The following is a 20,007-nucleotide window of genomic DNA, read 5'->3' as shown; positions in this document are numbered from 1 at the left end:
TACAGATAATTTAAAGACTACTCTTATTTATTTGAAGCTGTAAGGAGTAAGGAGAGGGACCAGGAAATTGCCTAGATGTGAATTTTGTAGGTTTTTTCCTGAAAGATGAGGAAGTATTTAAAGACTCTATACACAAAAAAGGCATTATGCAAATAAGAAATAATCCGATTTTACAAAAGAATAAAGATATGTTAAGTTTTACTAATAGCATAATTTATTATAGAGATGAGAAACGACACCAATAAGGTGGCAGCAGAATATATAAAACCTGCCTTAAACGCAAAACCAGACTGGAGATCAGCCTAACCACTGCTCAAATTGGGGAAAAAAAATCAAGCTGTTATGGAATAAGAAAGCATCAGGAGTGTAAAATTTTCATTGCTAGCTACATGCATGTTGTGGTAGTTTTTAAACAAGCAAACTAAAAGTACAAACCAAATCACAAAACGATGGTCCTAATCCTAAAAAAAGGAAATACATGAGACACATATGCTTGTGTGGACACCAGTACTGGATCAGAAAGGTACTACAGGTGATAGAGAGAGCTATTAAAAAAAAAAGAATATTTAAGAAAAAGGTTATAAACTATAGCTTAAACTTACAAAAACTTAAAAACAAAAAAAAAAAGAAAAAAGATCCTAAATCCATTTTAAGCTCACCTTCATTCTGGATTCTGATAGAGCCAAGAGCTCTCCAAAGTCAGGCTAACTGGAGAACAACAGGATGCGAGGAAGCCTCGTTTCCTGCTATGCAGAGACTATAGGGGATACCAAGAACGATTTGATTGGATCATCACAACACGTATAGTGCCATAAAAAAGCCTGTATCCAGGACACGCATCCAGTCTGCTACTTCACAGGAAACAACACAATGGGAGGATACGAGAAACATTTGCTTCCTTGCGATTTTGCATAAAGCGATTCTGACAGGAAGGCACTCTCAGCACGCTCACGGCCGGCATGTTCAATAGTAGCATCTGATAAAGGGGGAGGGGGACGTGACACCCTCCAGAGAGATTTGTCCTCTAACATAAAAAATGTTTAAGAATAAACTAACCTAGAGAGATAAAAAGTGAGGAAAAAAGCTTAGGTGCTCTAAAGTTTTGAGGCTAATTCATTATGAACTCAACTACTTGACTATAAAAACATTGTTTCAAAAAACTAAACCAGAACAAAAAAAACCACCAAATGCTCACACCCTTCTATCTTAGTGGAGGTTTGCTCCTTTCACAACATATTTGAAAACTGACATGAGTAAAAGCATCAAAATGCTTTAAGAGGATATTCCATAGGATTGCCAGAGAAAACAGTCTGCTCCAGGTTTTCAAGAGAAGTCCGACCTGCATGTGGACTACAATCTTCATTCTGGTATTTATGGACAGACCAGCTGTGAGAACTGACTCTTTAAAGCATGATATCTTGATGGGAGAAAGTCATTCAGTAACTTCCCTATTCAGTGTCACTGGATGACAAACACCCCCCCATACAACACCCTCAATTCTGCATCTGCAAGAATCAAAGCTGAATTTTGAGATCCAAGTATCAAGCAAAGTTATTTTTATATTGCAAACTATCACCAAATAACAAGGTCTGCATACTAAATTACCTTCTAACATAACCCACTTTTCAAATCCTGTCAGAAGCACGTGAATTCAAACTTGCACACGCTTACAGCTCTTAAAGCCTAAAAATGCAAACACTTAGAAAGGTATTACCTTGGAGATACTGAGATTTGTCTTTTAAACATTATGCAACAGGCATATATAGACATTAAAAAAGGCTTTATGGAAAAATATTGCCAATATGCCCTTGCTTTCCAGGCAAACAATATCTTTAACTGCAGAGACTCCTCCTGTGATGACATTTACCCTCTTGTTCATCCAATCCTTATCTTCCACCAAGACAGATAAAACAATAGTCAGGATGCAGGTATAAAACAGTCATAAGTCACATTGGATGAGGACCCAGCCAAGCAAAATCTTTTGAACAAACTATTTAAATAACATACCTTCGTTTTTAAATTCCATAGAATTGACCACACGCAGATAAGCATTAACATGAAGCACACCTATTAAATAAAGACAGACCAGGACTGTATTAAGAGCCTTACACTAGAAACACTTTGCAATTTATAAATAGTTAGCTGGGAACCAATGAACTTCAAGCTGAGCAGACTCATCCCTGTATGCCTGTTACTATCTGCCTGTTTTCCTGTTTTTTAACATCTTTCTCACACTCTTCTGTTCTCTCCTGGATTTCAACATTTGACACATCGATATCCCAGGCAGATACCATACTCTAGAAGCAGACCAGATCAAACTGCCTAATAACAAGGGGTCTTACGTGATCCTACGTGACACTACGCATACTCTTAAGAACATGCTGGCCCTTTCGGTCACAGGACACTGACTGCCAAAGCCTGCTGATTGCCTACCCTGACCCACAGATTCTGGCTTCCCTTTCCACACCCCCCACCAATTCCAAATATACAAGCCTAGCTTTCCATAACTATGCCTGCATTTTTTGCCCCTAGGATTTCAATTGGCTGCAGACTTATTAATAACAATTTTATGACTACTTCCAGGTCATTAATGAAATGTTAAATAACATGGTTGAGTACCGATGGCAGCAAATCCTCTATAGCAAGGTGTACATTGGATGGCCATTCTACATTTGTATTAAAGCCTATTAATAAGCCAGTTTTTAAATTCATTTCACATGAGCCATATTGATTTTTCCATCACTGACATTTCTTAAACACAAAACTAAATGCCTTAGAGATCCATTTCATCCACATGCTGGTTGTTCAACTACCAAATCCATCCTCACATTTTAAGGCAAGACTGACCTCCGCATGCATCTGTTTGAACTCCATCACATGCAAAATGGCCATGGTAATACACTCAGGTAATTTAAAGTCATCTCAACCACTAACCCTCAGTGAACAGAGACTTCCATTCAAATGGTGTTTATGATCTAATAGCAATAAGGAAATAAAACTAACGTAACAATGCTCGTCCTTCATATCCCTGCAGCAATCAGTACCTACTGAAATTGGAAAAATATTAATTGAGGAATTAGTGAAAGAAAAAGTCAGTTAGAAAATAACGTTGAGAATATACCTGGTGAGAGCAGACTAAAGCATACAGTAAGCCTGCAGCAGCATTCTTTTCTTCAGCTCAGTCAGTTTCAAGGCCTCATGTATCCTTTACACTATTTTATTCCCCCCTTCTAGCCCATTAAGTCAGAAGCCAGTTACAGAGGAAATATTTTTAAATTAAGGTACTTCTCCTGTTAAGGCAAGGTCTACAGCTGGAGACAGGAAAAAAATCTGGGGCGGTTCAGCCAAGCTTCCAAACACTTGCTTTTTCTTCAAGCGTGTCTTCTACCAATCTTAACTTGCTTGTATCCTTAAACCACCAGAGCATCAGTAAGGCTGTATGTAACAGTCATAGTAAGAAAAGTTCCTATACTGGTTAAGCATAAAATAGAAAGGTTTTTCTTAATAAATATATCCTTGCTAGATTAGTGCCTTGAATATACACAGGTACAGTATTCCCAGTTAACGTCAACATTTTAAGCATCTGTCTGACAAAAATAGATGACAGCTTTCTTTACAGCACTGCACCATAAACTGCAGCAGCTGAGGAGCTGACTTACGAGCAGCCCAGACATCTGTGCAGCACAGATAGGGCTGCCGCTGCTAACCTCGCCAGCCGGCCCCAAAATAAGCTGTAACCCCTAGGCTGCGTGTACTAAACTGGCAGGACACTTTCCAGCTCAGTTTGGTGGCCTCGGGCCCCCAGCACAAAAGATGACTCGAACATTGGCTCGCTCAGCGGGAGGAAAGGAAAGGAAATGAGCAGGGCAGCTTGGCAAAGCACAGCACGACCGTGGACACCGCGTCGCTCCACCTGCTCCTAGTGCACGGGCTGCGGCGGCTTTGGCCACCGGAGCATGAATGAACAAGTGGTAGGAAAAAAGGCAACTCATGTCAGAAACAGTGGACCTTCCTGAAAAACACTACAGATCTCCAACACCTTGCTTCGTTGTGCCACCGCCCCGGCGTATTTCTACCCCTGGAGCAGCTGGCAAGGGGAAGCCGTGGAGGCCAACCAGGGTCCCCCTTCCCGTGATGACACCTAATATTCCCAAGCTGGACAAAAGATCCTGTAGGTAAGCCTACGTGCAAAGCACAAATTTCTTCATTTATTCTCACATTAGGTCAGCTGGAAGTGGTGCTGAGTCTCATTCAGCTATTATGCAGCAGCTGTTCCTAGAGCCATGCATTATCATCTGAAAGCTGCGGCAGTAAGAGGAGAGATAAGAAAAGCAGGAAACTATGACAACTGAGAGAGGAAGGGAAGGGGGGGAGAAGAAGAGATGATTACAAATCTTCTGGAAATCTCTGTGAAGCATACTGTTGCCCAAATGTAGTAATGCACAGCACAAGGGAGAGCTAAAAAAAAAAAAAGAATAAGTTCTGTTTCAAAAATTAAGAGTATGACAAGAGGAAAAGTTTGAAAATAACTGGGAGAACAGACCCGCAGTGCAGGATTTCTGTGTGATTTGGTAACAGTTCACAAGAGAAATTAGAACTCAGTGGTAAAGAATATACAAAACTTAAGAGGAGATCTGGAATAAGTTTTACTGCTCATATAAACCTGTTCCTCAAAAGTAAAAACTTAGTTGTACTAAAACCACCACATCACCTAGAAAGCTTTAATTCCTACAACTAGTAATACTTTTAAGGCCTAACTTGTTATCTACAAAATCAGGCTAAACCAGCAATAAAAATGTACATGGAAGTTTGTAGTGTCTGTGTGCACATCTGTGTGCATATGCATGTATTCAAATATACATTTACAACAAATCCAAAGAGGACAAAGGTTAAAAAAAAAAAAAAAAAAAACCAAAAAAACAACTTGTTTTAGAGTCCCTGAAGATGTACTAAACCTTTCCAGCTCCAAGAATTTTTTGCCCAAACCAACTGCATCAAAGCATTAATGATTCTGCAGATCATTAATTTAAAATGCTACATAACATTTTACCTAAGCCACTGCTTCAGAGTAAACATCTAAACATTGCCAAAACTAAACATACAGAACTTAACTTTTCACCAACCCCAGCAAAAATGGCACCAAAAAAAAATCTACACAAAGAAACACAAAGTTCTTTTTTGGAGATGGACTGTACAATTTCTGAAGCTTTCCACATCTCTCTGTTTTCAGAATCTGACACAGCAAGTTAGTATCCTCAAATGAATTTTTTAGTAAGAAAGTCATAGAATTTGGCACTTTTAACCATAAACTTCTAGTAGTAGCAAACCAAGATGTAATTTAAAAAACAGAAAGGTTAGCACTGCCTACATTTGTATAAGCATGTAAGGAAACATCAGCCTGTTCCAAATTTCTACCTGCACAGCAAAACAAGAACTACATCTATCACACCTTCATCCTAAATCACTTTCAAATTGCTTTGTAGGTTTTGAACCTTACAGATGATACCACACAGTGATAATCTCAGCTGCCAGTGAAAGAGACATTCAGTGGCATACAGTATTAATACATGATTGAGCACTAAAGCTTAAGGAAGCTCACAGTCCTGGAACTACAGGCAAAAATAAAAGTTGTTGCAATGAAATTACTCATGATAAAATTTGATCAGGACACTGAAGTTGAGATGCCTCGGTACTTGCCCACGCAACAGGGTACACCTACTTGCTTAGCTGAAAGAAAGCAATTGCATAAGGACCTTCGGGTGCCAATGAAGAGAGGCACCTCAACAGGGAAACTTGGCCACAAATGTACCCCGAGGAAGATTCAGCCCAGTAAAAGTCACCTCTCTTTCTGATATACACAGACAAGAACTATGTAAACTACTCTCCTAAAATAAATCAGGAAACACAGCTGTGGGAAAACAACACAGCCAAAATGCATGGGGAATACTATGTGTAAGTAAGAAGACACAGAGGACTGAGAAAAAACCCACAAAGTACACACTTGGAAACAAATACAGACAGCTCTGCTATGAAGCAAAGCAAGCGCTCAGTGATAAAAATGGTAGGAATTAATTTTGGGCTAATAAGTGCACATGCCATCACAGACTGACAGTGCATCTGATAAACAAGGACAGGGTTAAATAGTCATATGTTCTGGGGAAAACCACAAGAGAAAGGTGAAGGATATCCTACTGAACTAGCTTTTCTCTCTAAAAATAGGAACTGAAAACTCCACCTTATCTTTCTCCCAATAGTGCAATTCCTAAGAATGGAAGAACCAAAGACAATTGAATGACAAGTAAAAAAAAAACTATACCCAAACACTTTACTTGGCTTGAAGGACAATGTCCACCTGCTTAGATGAAGGCCCGCTGTACAGAATAACGATGATATATTCCAAGGACGAAGACTAGGTGCTCAGTTAACTACAAGTTACATTAATTTCCTAAATTTGCTGATGGGTTCTACTTAATCTTCTGTGCTCCACTAAGCCAGCTGTGTACCCTAGCAATGCTCCAGAGGTCAAAGCTCAAGTCTCTGCGCTGACAGAACTGCCTCACAAGAAACCAACAAGAAGTGTCTCAAGAATGTCACAGTATTTTTCTTCCTGAAAGTGACTGTGTCATCTGACCCCGCAATGAAAAAAATCACATATACTTCTGCGGTGCTTATCAGCATAGATATTCAGAAAAATTGTGATTTGTCAGTAACCTTTTGCTAAAAAGAAGGCTCCTGCTTTCATAGCATTTCTTTTGGACACCACAGATGACAAACTTATTCAGCACTAAAGGGCGTGAGTGGACTAGAAGCCAAAACTGCCATGGGGATTGGATACAGTGCCACCACTAATAAAAAGGCTGGCCCAAATTTCAGAAACAAAAGCAAACAGCAAAACCCACAGAACTAACAGGAGATTTTCCCAAAAGAAATAGACTGCAGAGAAGGAAAGCAGCTTCTAGGTCCCGCTTTCCCCCCTCCAAGAACAATGCTAACATCAACTCCAGGACTGTGCCTCTGATTCTGAGAGCAGACGCTTACACTTAATGAAACCAGTTTCTTCTTGTATGAATAGTTTACATTAAAGATCAATGTAGCAGGAGAAAGCCTGTGGAGTCAGTTTTTAGGCCTTTCTATGAGACAGATGCCAGTAATTAGTTTGAATTAGTTTGTCAATAACTTGCAATTACACACACACACAAAAAAGGCAGATTTTGGTCTTCCAAATTCATGTGATGTCTGTAACAGTATCAACTGGTCACATTTGCAAGACTACAGTCCCCATTAGATGTGAACAACTGCAAGTCATGGGAGTGGTTGGTCACTTGAGTGGCCACACTTTTTTTTTTTCTTTTTTTTTTTTTTTTTTTTTTTTTAAGTCACAGTAGTAGATCACAGTTTTGGGAAGCCACTCCTTCATCCCACAGCTTCTGCTACATCAGACCCTCTTGGGCACCTATCCTTCCACCAACCCCATTCAACACTGCCACAACAGAACAGCAGGGAGAACACAAGCCTTCTTGAGTTCCAGTTGGGAGGATGGCTATCTTGCCCTGAACTACTAGGTAATGTTCACAGGCAGATATCCACCTCCTCCTCCATAATTTATAGATAAATGTTGTACTTGTGAGCAAAGCTATTGTAATGGAATCTGCAAACTGTTTCCCGTCTTAAAGTATAAACATACATTATGACTCCATCATTTTCACACATCTACAGTTTCTTGACTTTTCTTTTTTCCGCAATAATAAGTTATAAAGAAACAAGTTCAGAAAAAGCCTTAATGAAAGAACAATGCAAAAAATGGCTCTTCACAAACACCAGACCAACTGCTAACTGAAATTATGAAGAGCACTGAAAACGAAGACTGGCGTCAAGATCACTCATAGTCACAGATGACAGGACAGCAACAATGACAGGCACTTAAGACTACCAAAACAGGCTGCCCAAGTGGCCTGGCCAGGGTCTGAAAGTAGATCTTCAACAAAAACACTCAGATGCGAGTCACCTCTGTGCAACATTTTTCAAACTGCTGTTTGCCAATGGCTGAACTCAGCAGTGAGACATTGAATTTTGTAAGACTCAGAATAAACTAGTTCCTAAGGAAGAGGGAGTCAATACATCCAGGAAACTTGCAGCTAGGTTTCAAACATTAGGAAGGGAGATGCCTCCTTTTGGAGTACTTGAATTTTAGATTTATTTTCTAAAATAGAGAAGTACACATCAGCTGAACTGTGAACATTTCCACACTCTTACCTAAAAACACAGGAAGGATGACTTGCCATAACTATTTCAGATGCCTTCTGTCTAGATACATGTTCTGCCAACATTTCTCAACTAATTTCTGAAGTATCAGCTTAGTTTCAAAAGCCATGTTGTATGGAGTGAGAAGAGGCCTATATAATGAAGCAAAAAACTTAATTTATATAATGGAAAAAAAGAAAAAAAAAAAGATAGAAAAAAACAACTTCTCTGCATCCAACATAGGTAGTGTTACCTGCAACCCAGCTCTCCATTTGCAAAACAGGGAAAATAGTGGCTAAATACCAGTTTAAGTCACTACCATAATATCGAAGTATCACAGACACGTAGTAAGATCATGGAGACAGATTTTTTGTTTTAAAACAGCAGTGTTCATGGAGACACACCCAGCGCATGCCAGAGAGTAAGAGCTGGGGGCGGGAAGGAGTCGTCTTACTGCAAAAGATTTTGTACTACATGAGGTTATCTGCCCTCTTAAAATAGCCTGCTGGCTGTTTTACTACACTACCACGTGCTCTAACCACAACTTAAACGCTATCACATGCTCACGTTTCATCTGGAACAAATGCATACAGCCAAGTGATCAGATGATGCACAGATTCAGCATCAATGGAGAACCAACTACAGACAAAGCATGAGCCACAAAAACAGCCCCACTGACCTCAAACACTATTTCACCTACTGCTTATCAGCACCCTTAGGAGTCTCATTTTGTTGTCTGCACACACACTTTTTAAAATAAACTTATTAACAGAAGAAACAGGAAAATGCTTGTAGTATTAAATATGTATTAGTAGCTGGAAGAGAAAGACTGAAGGGGAATTGATATTTTGAGATTTATAGCATGGGTCAGAATTTGACTAAGCATGATTAGATGAATGCAAAAAAAGTGGGAGAGGGGAAAAAGAAAATTAGAAATGCAAGAAAGAAAAAAAAAAAAAAAAAGGAGTGTTATACCCTTCTGGTAAGAAGGGATTTAATCAGAAATCTCAACTGCTTCCTGAATGTACTGTGGAAAGTGCCAAAAATTAAGAATAAAGCCTTACTGAATTTCCATATAGCCTGTTGAAGCTTTCACATAGAATCACCAATGGGAAAAGTAATTGCAAAATAGTTAGCAGAAATGAACAAGCCCCCCAAAACCAAGATTTCAGGTTTCAGTTAGATCAGAGTGAGTTCATTTCAACACTTCCATTTTAAAAATTCACTGAAGAGCACCAAACTGCATGCACGCCCCGCTGAGCTACAGCTCCTCCCAAGCAAACCCTTTTTGATTCATAGCTTACCACTTTGATTTCAGCCAGTACAAATACTGTTAAAAAAGGAGCCTAGGACTGGACCCCTCCCTCTCTCCCAGGCACCTGCAATAATGTGATCCAGGATCCTCCACCATTTATAAAACCCATTTTAAAAGGGCAGGCACAGGACTCGAAGCCTCACCACCACCTGCTCCGGTGACCCACCACTCCTGTTGTGGGGCTGGTGGAGCTGCCTGAGCAGCAGCCGGGCAGCCAGAGGTCCCAGCATCTTCAGGCGAGGAAGACAGAAAACTGAAGCCAATTTAATGCAACAGCCTGTAACTTAAGGGCATTCAGCAGCTGCCAGGCCAGCAGCCGAGTCATCCCTACAAAGGGTGAGGCAGACACCGAGGGGCACGACACACAGCACTGGTCTAGGTAAACCATTCCTGCTCAGGATTCACAAGCCCACAAATCAGGGCAAGCTTTCAGGAGGGAAATCTCCCACACTCCCTTCTCCCACACCACCTCACACTTCTTTCACTCAGGGGGTCATTAAACCCCCACAGCAATTCAGTTCCAGCAGCTGAACTGGCAGAAAATTAATCCAGCAAGAAGCAGGAAATTTGCTGCAAGTTTCAGGAGCTAAACCAGCTCAGGACTGGACGAGATTAGTACCTGAGCCAATGTGTGGGAGAGAAACACCTCGTCTGTCAAGAGAAAAAGATTCACTTGAGATGCTGGGAAATGCCACTGTTGTTCAGGTATTTTCCAACAGGGAAAAGAAAAAAAAAAACAAAACCAAAAAACAAACAAACACTAAAACCAAACCCACAACCAAAACCCACAACTTAGCTGCAATCCACCCCCACCCCAATCATCCAGCATTGTGCTGATGTTCAGTAATAAGTTTCTGTAAGAAATTCAAACTTACAGTTTATGGGAATACCTATTAAAATTTCTATATTCCGAATATTAATAAAAGATGGGCTTTAAGCAGGTTACAAGCAACAACAAAAATGAAATCCACACCAATTCTGCTTATTCATAGTCATGCCTGGGGACACAATCTGAAAGAAATAAAGATAAGTTTTCCAAGAAACTAGCTATTGCAAGAATTTTATAGTTCTCATTCATCAGCTGATAGGCCATATGATGGGCTTGGGTAGCCAAGCTGGCAAGGGCAGCTAGAGGTGTTACTATGAGCAGCCAGGCCCAGCAGTTTATCTCAACTCCTCCTTTTCTCCTAAATATTCTCATCTCCGTGGTCCAGGAATCTTCTAGCCTCATGCCATCACCTTCCCCATTGCAACGCCCTGACTTCAACGCCCTCTCCAAAACAGAACCGCTCACATTCCAACCTTCCTGACACAGAGTCCTAAACCCAGCAACACATCCTACCTCACCAGCACTGTCTGGGCCTTGATCTGGCACCCTGATCCAGAAGGCAGGTCCTGGGTTTCCACAGCAGACATTGAATAGAGCAAGCTTCAGCCACCACCTGATCAATGGTACCCCTACAGAGATAGCCTATTCCTATCACCTCCATACAGCCAGCCAACGCCGAGGAGTCCATGCCTGTGGTAGGCGATGCCCTGTAAGGTCAGGAACGTGTCTGTCTGCAGGCACTAGAGCGTGGGACCTTCTGACGAAGACTCGGGTATGCTACCGTGTGCTTTTACGAGTTATAACAGTTCAGTGACTGGCAAAGATTGTTTCAGTGTGAGATCTTTTGCTAATGTAACTGCTGCTCATGCAGCAGAACCCAGGAGTTAAAGCTGCTCCTCCTGACAATAAGAATTTCTCACAGAGCCTCCTGCAAGCAGCATCCAGGGATGCCATCTGTGGAATCAGGACAAGCACTTAAGAAAAATCGACAACAGCCCACCCAGGCCCCAAACCTGCATCTAAGAGTTGCCAATAAGGAAGAATATAGAAAGGCAAATATTACATAGTAATACTTAACCAAGATGTTCTTCCTACAGTTTGTGTCTCAGGGACTATCTGCATTTAAAAGCCTTAAATGGATTTTTTAGACTTCTCTAGTCACTTCTGTAATCCACATAATTTCAACCTCTATAAAAACCCACAGAAATTATTTGCACATCTCAGTTACACTGTGAAGAATCACTTCCTTTCATATGATATGATCTTGCCAATTGCTTGCTTTTTCTGAGTAGCCCTTAGCTCCTGCGCAAGGAGAAACAAAAAACAACCTTCCCACCTTCTCCATGCCACCCATTACTGAGACCCTATCAACCTCAGATACTCATCTCTTCTGTCAACAGAAGAGTCAATATATTTATCTGCAACTCACATGGACTCCATTCCTTCCTGCTCTTGTAACAACTTCTGTTAAGTCTTGAAATGGCAGGCTATTTAATTTCCTTTAAATACAGCATTTCTCCTGGGCATTGCTATAAATATAATTCATCTCAATGCTACAACTCGTAGAATAGTCAGAGAGAAGGACCAAGCACAATACTTTTGTGATTTGCCAGGACTACATGATACCTGTCAGTTCGAAGAATTCTGATAATAAACTGAAATTTTAACCATAGTGCAATATTGGACTCAGTAGCGGAGGAATGGAAGGCAGCAAACACGAACCAAGCCTTTAAAGATCAAGGAAGGAAAGAAGGGAAGAGATCCAGAGAATTACAGACCAGTAAAGCAATGCCTAAGCGTTGTAAATTGATAAAATCTATAATAAAGAACAGAATTGGTGGGGTTTGCATAAATGTGGAAATAGAAATAATTAACATTGCTTTGGCAGACGGAAGTAATCTTTCCAAAATGCATCTATGATCCTTGAAGCAATTAGTTGTAAACATAGGGTAGTCCAGTTAACACACCATATCTAAATATCCTTTGAAAAGACACCTATCAAGGGTTGGTTTTGTTTTAAACAAAAGTAATACAAGCTAGGAGACTCCTCTTGAAGATTCAGAAGTGCTCAAGAAGTAAGAAACAATAGCTGTATATAAACGATTGGTTTTCACTGTGAAGGGAGTACCAGAAGCGTCCCATAGGGATCTGACTTAGGGCCCACACTACTCCATACAAGGTACATGTGGTTTCGCAAAAGGCATGAAGAATGAACTTTGTTAAGGATACAAAATTACTCAAGGTAGTCAAAACTTGAACTCATAGCAAACAGCTACCATACCATCTTGGGGATGACCAAATGTTAAAAGTGGCAGATGAAATCCAGGCCTAACAAATGCAAAAACTACCCTCAGTCAAAATAATAAAAAAACCAAACCTCGTCATTATACTTGCATAAAAATTAGTTCTAAATTACCTACTCCCACTGACAAGTAAAAGATGACAGTCAGCTAACAACTTCAGATCAAGGATCAGCCAAGTTCTGAAGTCTAAGAGAAATAATACTGGAAAATTAGAAAAGACAGAGGCAACAAACAGATGGCTTTTATTATTTCCACAGTATCTCTGTAACTTAAATACAGCTCTGGTCCACCATGATACCGTAAAACAACAAAGGGTACAGAGATGTACGCTGTTTAAACCAACTAAATTAATGCAATGGATTGCATAAAAAGAAAGAGTAAATAAACTAAAAGTGTTCATCTTGGAAAGAGAATATGGGATGTAGCAAAGTACACTAGTCCTCTATGAAGTCATGTATAGCACAGAGAAGATCCATAACATAAGAACAAAGCCACCCATTGCCACCAGCTGCAACAGCTGAACAAACAAAAGGAAGTTTTTAGAAAATGCATAATTTAACTCTGGAACTTATTGCCACAGGATGCTGTGAAGGTAAAAAAAAGCTCAAAATAGCTTTGGAAAGCTATTTAAAAAAAAAAAAGCCATAGAAGGGGGTCCATTGAGCTGTTAAATACACAGTGATACAGATACCATCCCCAAGTCCTCAAGAAGCTCCTCAGCTATGGACCGTCAGAAGCTGAGAAGATATAACAGAAGGTGTCATGCTGTATTTTCACCTTTCTTTTTTTTTTAAACCCTTTTTCTCCCAGGCATCTATTACAGACCCTTATCTCACAGGGTAACAAAGTAAACGGATCTTTCATCTGAACTTGCATAGTCATCCTTAGGTCATTAAAGACCATAAAACTAGTCCTGCATTTTTAACCTCCAAAGACAAGTTAAGCAAAAAAAGTTTGTTATGCTAACTTAGTCACTACAGAAAACCCCTCGGTAAAACACTGCTTGAGCAACAATAATTAGCCTTTATTCCCCAAATTCTCAAAACCATGCACCAGACTTCGTTTTACAACTAATACAGGATTTGAAAGCCGAGTTAAGCAACTGAATAGTCATATTGGAAGATACAGAAATACTATCATGACAGAAATTACCTGCCAGAAATTTAAGAACACAGTTTACCTCAGTCATTGCAACTGCACCCTGTTACCCAGAGAGGCAATGCTGACGCAGTGCCTCCCACAGATGTACCCCATACACCTCCCCAGTGTGGGATCTGGCTACAGGGTAATCAAGGGGTGAGTCAGTTCAGCTACAGAAAGCTAATCAACCTTCGTTTTCCCTAGTATCAGCTCACTGAACAACTCACTCTGCAACTGCACAGTCTGTACATCTGACACTGGGGAAGTGGCAGGACAAGACTGTGGACTCTCAGGATTTCCCTTCGCAAGGGCAGCCCACAGCTACAGGAGAAGATGGGCAACAAACTGTATTCACCACTAAGAGATGCAAACACTGTAATGCGAATATCACCAAATGCACTGACATGAACTTTGCACCACTTCAAAATTAGCTAGTAATTATGTCTAGGTTTAAATAACAGCAAGGAGACAAGCAATAAGAAACAGCTCCATATATCACTATAGCAGTATGTTAAAGTTATGGCACAGAACAGCAATAACATTTTGTTATAAAAATTTCATGTGGTATATTAACACATGGGGTGATTTTTTTTCCCCCCATTTAATCTTTGCTATTTAAATACTACAAAAACCAGCCTCAGTCTAGAAGAACAAGTTATGGATTATTATACTGACCCATCTTCACAGTTGATACTAATGAGACTTCTGCTGGAGGCTCATGATTTTCTCAGACACATCAAAGTTAAGTATGCAGAGTTAAGGATGAAGCTTCAAGCGTAACTGAAACCCCTACAGGGAAGCACTTAAAACTGAAACTGTCACTTACATAACACTTTAAAGGAGAAAGATACCAACCAAATCACATGGTGCTACAGCATCCTCAGAAACACAATTCATCATAGACATCACTGTAAAGGCATAAACAGCTACAACACTCTGGCATTCAGCTCCAGTCTCAGAACGAGCCAGTCAGAGCACGTACAAACCCTTTTCAGACTGTGATCTTCATTACAACACCCCCCCCAAAACCACATGTGAAACTCCTGCTGAGGTCACTGATGTGACTGACACCAGTCTGAAGACCTCAACCTTTTAGCTGTGAGATCAGAGTAGATATCCTGTTATTACCAGAGTCATACTGCACTGGAAACATAACTTCTACAGGAGGTAAAGTCTGCAAAATATACAGCTATATTAACATAGAAAATGCCAATGCAGCGTAAAGTTCCCAACTGAATAAAAGAAATAGAAAAATATGAGGTCAGGCATTAAAAGCAGTAACTAGGGCAGTGATCGTAAAGATCCAGCCTCAGAGGAGTTCAATACACACCAAAACACCCACCAAGGTGCTCTGCACATGGCAAAAGCAGGCATCACATCAAGCAATGCTCGAGGCGATGCCCTCTCATTTCCCTTGCTTATTAAAGCAAAGGCACATAATGGCTGCTTATACCTAACTGAGCTGCAAAAGAGGCGAGAGCTTTCCTGCCTGTCTAACCACACCCAGAAATACAGCCTATGCCCTAAAGATAGGAGGTTACCAGGTATCCTGCTGTATCGCCCATTGAAAAACCTAGTGCAGATAGTGCCTTAAACTGATCAAATAAAGCAAGGGCTTCTCCCTTGCATGTGAATAGGAAACAGTGAAAGTGCTCTGAAGCACCAGGCTGCCACTGCGAGCTGTTCCTGCACTGTGGGATTGCTCTTGGAGCAGGGGTCAACTGCCGCAGTTTTTAACCCAGATTAGGACTACAACAATGCAGAGCAACGTGAGGCAGAAAGCAATTACAGCAAGACTTTGTTCTTAGGGAATACAATAGCTAAAAAGCTATCGATACCTGTTCAGGAGCACAAGAGCTTCCATGAGCAATGCCAGGTTTGTTCCCTGTAGCTGGAACAGTGATGGTAACGCTTATTTTCTGTACTATATCTTATGCATCTCTGGCTGATCCAAATCTCTCCTGGAAGGTGTATCCTCCTCTTTACCAATCAACACACGTTTGCAAACTCTGACTGCTTTCCAAAGTCCTGCTGTTTCCTCTCATATGAAAAACAAGCGATACCAGATGCTGCAAGCAGGAAGGAAGTGAAATTAAAAGAAAATATAGTGGAGTAAAATGTGCCGTTCTATAAGCAGGTTGAAAAGGTAAGCAAGATTTTCCAATAGGATGCTCCAGAAGCATTTAGAAAACAAAAGATGTGGTTCCAACAAAGAGGAATTGCTTAAAAGTCTCCAGCAACATTCTCTCAAAGGGCTGGTGCCACAAGCGTGTTATCTTTATGGAAGACAACATAAAAGTGACTGGTGTTCAAAAAAAAAAAAAAAAAAAAAAAATTGAAGTTCTTCTAGAGGTGAGAAACCCTTTCAGATACATTGCAAGAAACATAATGCAAAGCTAACAAACAAATTAGGACAACATTGGAGTTTTCCAACAGGTCACAGCTCCTAGCAAAAAATTCCAAGTGAATAAAATTTTTAACCTCTGAGAAGTAACAATAGCTCTGAAAGCAAACACACAGTTTTTAGACACATCTGGCCCATAAAATAACTATTAAATAGCACTCCTCATTTGTTTTTAAGAACAGACTGAATATACTTATTTTGTACATTCAGTCTGTCAAGCCAAATTTGTTTTACACAAGCCTTTGCAAGGCTTCTAGAATAGCCTGCCTTATTTGGTACACAGCTTGGCATGTTGCCCAATAACACACACCTGAAAAAGCAATACATGTACAGTACATACTCCTTGTATTTCGTGCCCTGCAACCTAATTAGTTTTAGGGTACACAGACAATAAATCCAGCTATGAAGACTGCTCTTAAACCATGCAGCAGTAGCTTCCACAATACCTTTTACCAGCTCTAAAAGCAGCTCCTTCCAGACAGACATTCGTACCATAATCTCTAACTTCACACCATCTTTTAAAATGAAGTTACTACGACATGCTTCAAATAAAGCCATAACGTAACGCCTTGATCGTACCAAAGCAATGCAAGTTCTGCTTCATGGCAGCTCACCACCCTGAACTCCACGATCCTAGTACTTTCCGAACAATTTAACCTACACAGTCCTATGTGAAGCCATTGTGGCTTCCAACACAAGATTGTCTCCTTCCCAGTGCCACCCTGCCACCCCAACTATGGGCCAAGGTATTCCATCCAAATCTCTTTCAAGCCAAGAGAGCAGGAGAGCAGCTGTGCTCTCTGCAAGCTGCTCGAGCAAGAAGTTCTCTGACTGTCAAACAAGCCACAGCTCACTGCCTCAAAAGGCAGGCTGTGTCTGCTTGCATAAATTCCCTTGGAGAGACTGTTTTAAAAAGGCAGGAAAACAAAGGAAGAGAGAGTTTCCTGTTGTGAGGGGAATTTCATGTCCTTCATTAACTCGCGGGAAGGGCACCTGAGGCTTCCTCTTCAAGACTACAAAGCCTCCATATTCTACAGAAGCAAAAGAAACATACAAAGATGAAAAAGTTGTTTTAATATTAAAATCAGGATTATTTCAAACAAGCCTCAACGTACCTCATTTCAAGCATCGCCACAGTTACCTGAGGGTAGACACTGCCATTAAAATATAATTATTTCACTTGGGTAGTTTATCTAATGAAACTACAGTATTCAGTAGGCAGTGAGGACACTCCTTGATGAGACCTGCCTTAACTACTACCGAGAACAAACTCACACTTCAGAACAATTACAGGCAGCAATTAGGTGGAATTCAATCCAGCTTCAGGACTCTCAGTAGCAAAACAAAATCACCAAGACCCTATTTGAAGGGCTGAGCACTGCAGTACAACATCACCCCAACAGTTCAAGTCTCTTCAAGAGACACTAGTAGATGTCTGGCAGGCTTTACTACAGATCAGCAGTCTGCAGGATCAGGACCTGGTAGTCCTGTCAATGCTAACACTTTCCATTATCGGGTCTTTAATTTTCTCTTAAGCTTTCCTAAACTTCAAACATTTGGACTAGTATTTTTCATGTTGTGCACATGCCTCATGACTCACTTTATCATTATCAATATTTTGTACACAACTTCCCTATCCTGTTGTTATCAGAAATGACACCAAGTAAACAATGTTTGCCAGAACTCAAGTTTGGGAAATCCAAACCTCGAAACAATTAGTTCCCTTTGCTTTGGAGCAGAATTTCTAAAGGCTCTCTACACTATCAAATTTCCTTCCAAAATGTACCAGAAATTGTCCCCTAGAAAAAAAAACACACCCAATTTTGACCAGCTTAAGACCCTTTGGCTTGGTTTTGTTCATTTTTCTTTAAAACTAATCTATACACATGTTTAGGACAGAGAGAGAGCATGTCACAGATTCACAGAGGAGTCCACTTGCAAAGCACAGAGCAGAACATTTTCCTGGAGGTCTCAACACAGTTTGGACACTAACACCGAAAGAGGGAACCTCCAAGAGAAAGCAACTGTCCAATTCAAATGCCATGAAAAAAAAAGCTAGATCCAGAACTGAGGAGCTGGGGGTGGAAGAATGACACCGTCAAGGCTCAGTTTCGCCTTATTTTAGGAAACCACTGTCTCCTTTTGTATCCCCAGAGGGACATGCATCCCATCCACCACAGGTCATCCTCTGGAGAGGCTTCTGTTGTTGACTGTAAACGGAAGCCTCCATAACTAACTTTAGCTGGGGTCTAGAAGACAGAACTGAAAGCAAGGGAAGGATAGTGTCACAGAGAACTGCAGCCCTTGGAAATTCCACTCGTCCTTAACCACACTCTCAGCTCAAAGTTGCACCCTCCCTTGCCCAACAGTTTTTGAGCCCATCACCACCTTCACTGTAACAAACTGAATCCGCTAAAGACTAAGGCAATCCATTTTTTTGCTCAGGTAGGTCTCTGCCACTTCAGAAGCCTCACCAGCACCAGAGCTGGTCTACAGTAAGTAGCAGACACAGACAGAAAAACACCTTTCTCTTTGGGCAGAGATGGCACTGACTTACTTGTCTTGGAGACCTCAGAAATCAGGGCTAGTCAGCTGATGCTAGGCTAGGAATGACAGGAGAGAGGAAACAGCGAGGCAAATCACTTGAGAACATGCAGAAAGGAAGATCAGGACTCAAAACCCAAGTGGGAAAACAAAGCCAACAAGAAAGGGAGAATGGGAGAGGAGAAACAAAAACAGTTGTCAAGAGCTTGGTGTAGAAGCCAAGTTATGTCATCCCTCTGCTATCAACAAATACTCAGAAAATGCAGCAACTGAGAACGTGCCCATCTCTTCCCAGCTCAGCACAAAGAAGAAACGTGAGCTTACTGCCGCTAGCAGATACACTGACAGCTCAGGCGCAGAGGCTGAGCAGGAGAGATGGCAGTTCTGCTCCCACAGGGAGCTTCCCCCTCCACTTCTTTAAATCTAGGATCACCTAAAGATGATCTGCATATTCAATGTACAATAATCAACTATTACCATTTCCCTCAACATCTCTGTCCCCATTCAGTACTTCAGGCAAGGCTGCTCAAAGGATCAATCAGAAAGCCTTAAAAAAAGGATTTGCCTGTAAGGGCATTCTCCAGGCTCCAAATCTCTCCCATATAGGACATCCTCCTACCCACCACATTCTGTACATTACTCAGGCAAATCACTTCACCTACCTGGATAAAAAGCAACTTCAGAAAATGGGTCCTGGTTTGCAACTTAGCTCCAAAATGAATTGAGTTTGCAAAACAAGGAGGCTGGTGAGGTGGTGGGCAGCGCTAAACTAGTATTGCCACTGAGCCAGAAGTTCACAAAACCTACTCCTTTAAATGCCCATGCCATTTACTGCAGAAATCAGAAGGCATGGTAAGAAGCCAGTAGACTGTGTGTCTCACAGTGAAGCCAGGTGACAGCTACATCAGAGAAATTAATTCCCTCTATCGGCCACAACATTGCTGCATCACTACAAAAAAAGTAATCTCATTTCATTTGAGTTGATCTGTTGCTTGTCTCCTCAGCTGCTCAGAAGCCAAGGCTTTGAGTTAAATAAGAGTTTAAATGAATTTGAGGCAGCACTGCAAATATCCCCCTGCTTTGTGCCAGCCCCAGCTCCCCCTGATCCCCACAGTGAACTGATTCAGAGGGAAAGAGAGCAGGTTAGTAGGGTTACTTCTACCAGCCCATCTCCCTGCACCACCTCACCTCGGAGTCTGCCAAGCAGCCATGCTAGAAGAGGCAAGGGCAA

At 41.0% G+C, this 20,007-nt stretch overlaps 1 protein-coding gene across 6 annotated transcripts in view; it reads right to left on the bottom strand.

Moving 5' to 3' along the window:
- Positions 1-20,007, bottom strand: part of ARHGEF7 (Rho guanine nucleotide exchange factor 7) — a 127,019-nt gene that overhangs the window by 78,741 nt on the left and 28,271 nt on the right. Inside the window, exon 1 of one of the 6 annotated variants that reach the window (XM_075057448.1) lies at positions 660-740. The exons of the other annotated variants lie outside the window; for them this stretch is intronic. Coding sequence (XP_074913549.1) covers positions 660-665 — 6 coding nt within the window. The 5' untranslated portion in view covers positions 666-740. Of the gene's footprint in view, positions 1-659; positions 741-20,007 lie in introns of those variants that run through there. 6 annotated transcript variants of the gene reach the window in all.

Source organism: Buteo buteo, chromosome 25 (genome assembly GCF_964188355.1).
Source record: "Buteo buteo chromosome 25, bButBut1.hap1.1, whole genome shotgun sequence".
Taxonomy (NCBI): domain Eukaryota; kingdom Metazoa; phylum Chordata; class Aves; order Accipitriformes; family Accipitridae; genus Buteo; species Buteo buteo.
The sequence above is the reverse complement of the archived record's forward strand: the minus strand, read 5'-3'. Positions and strand labels throughout refer to the sequence as shown.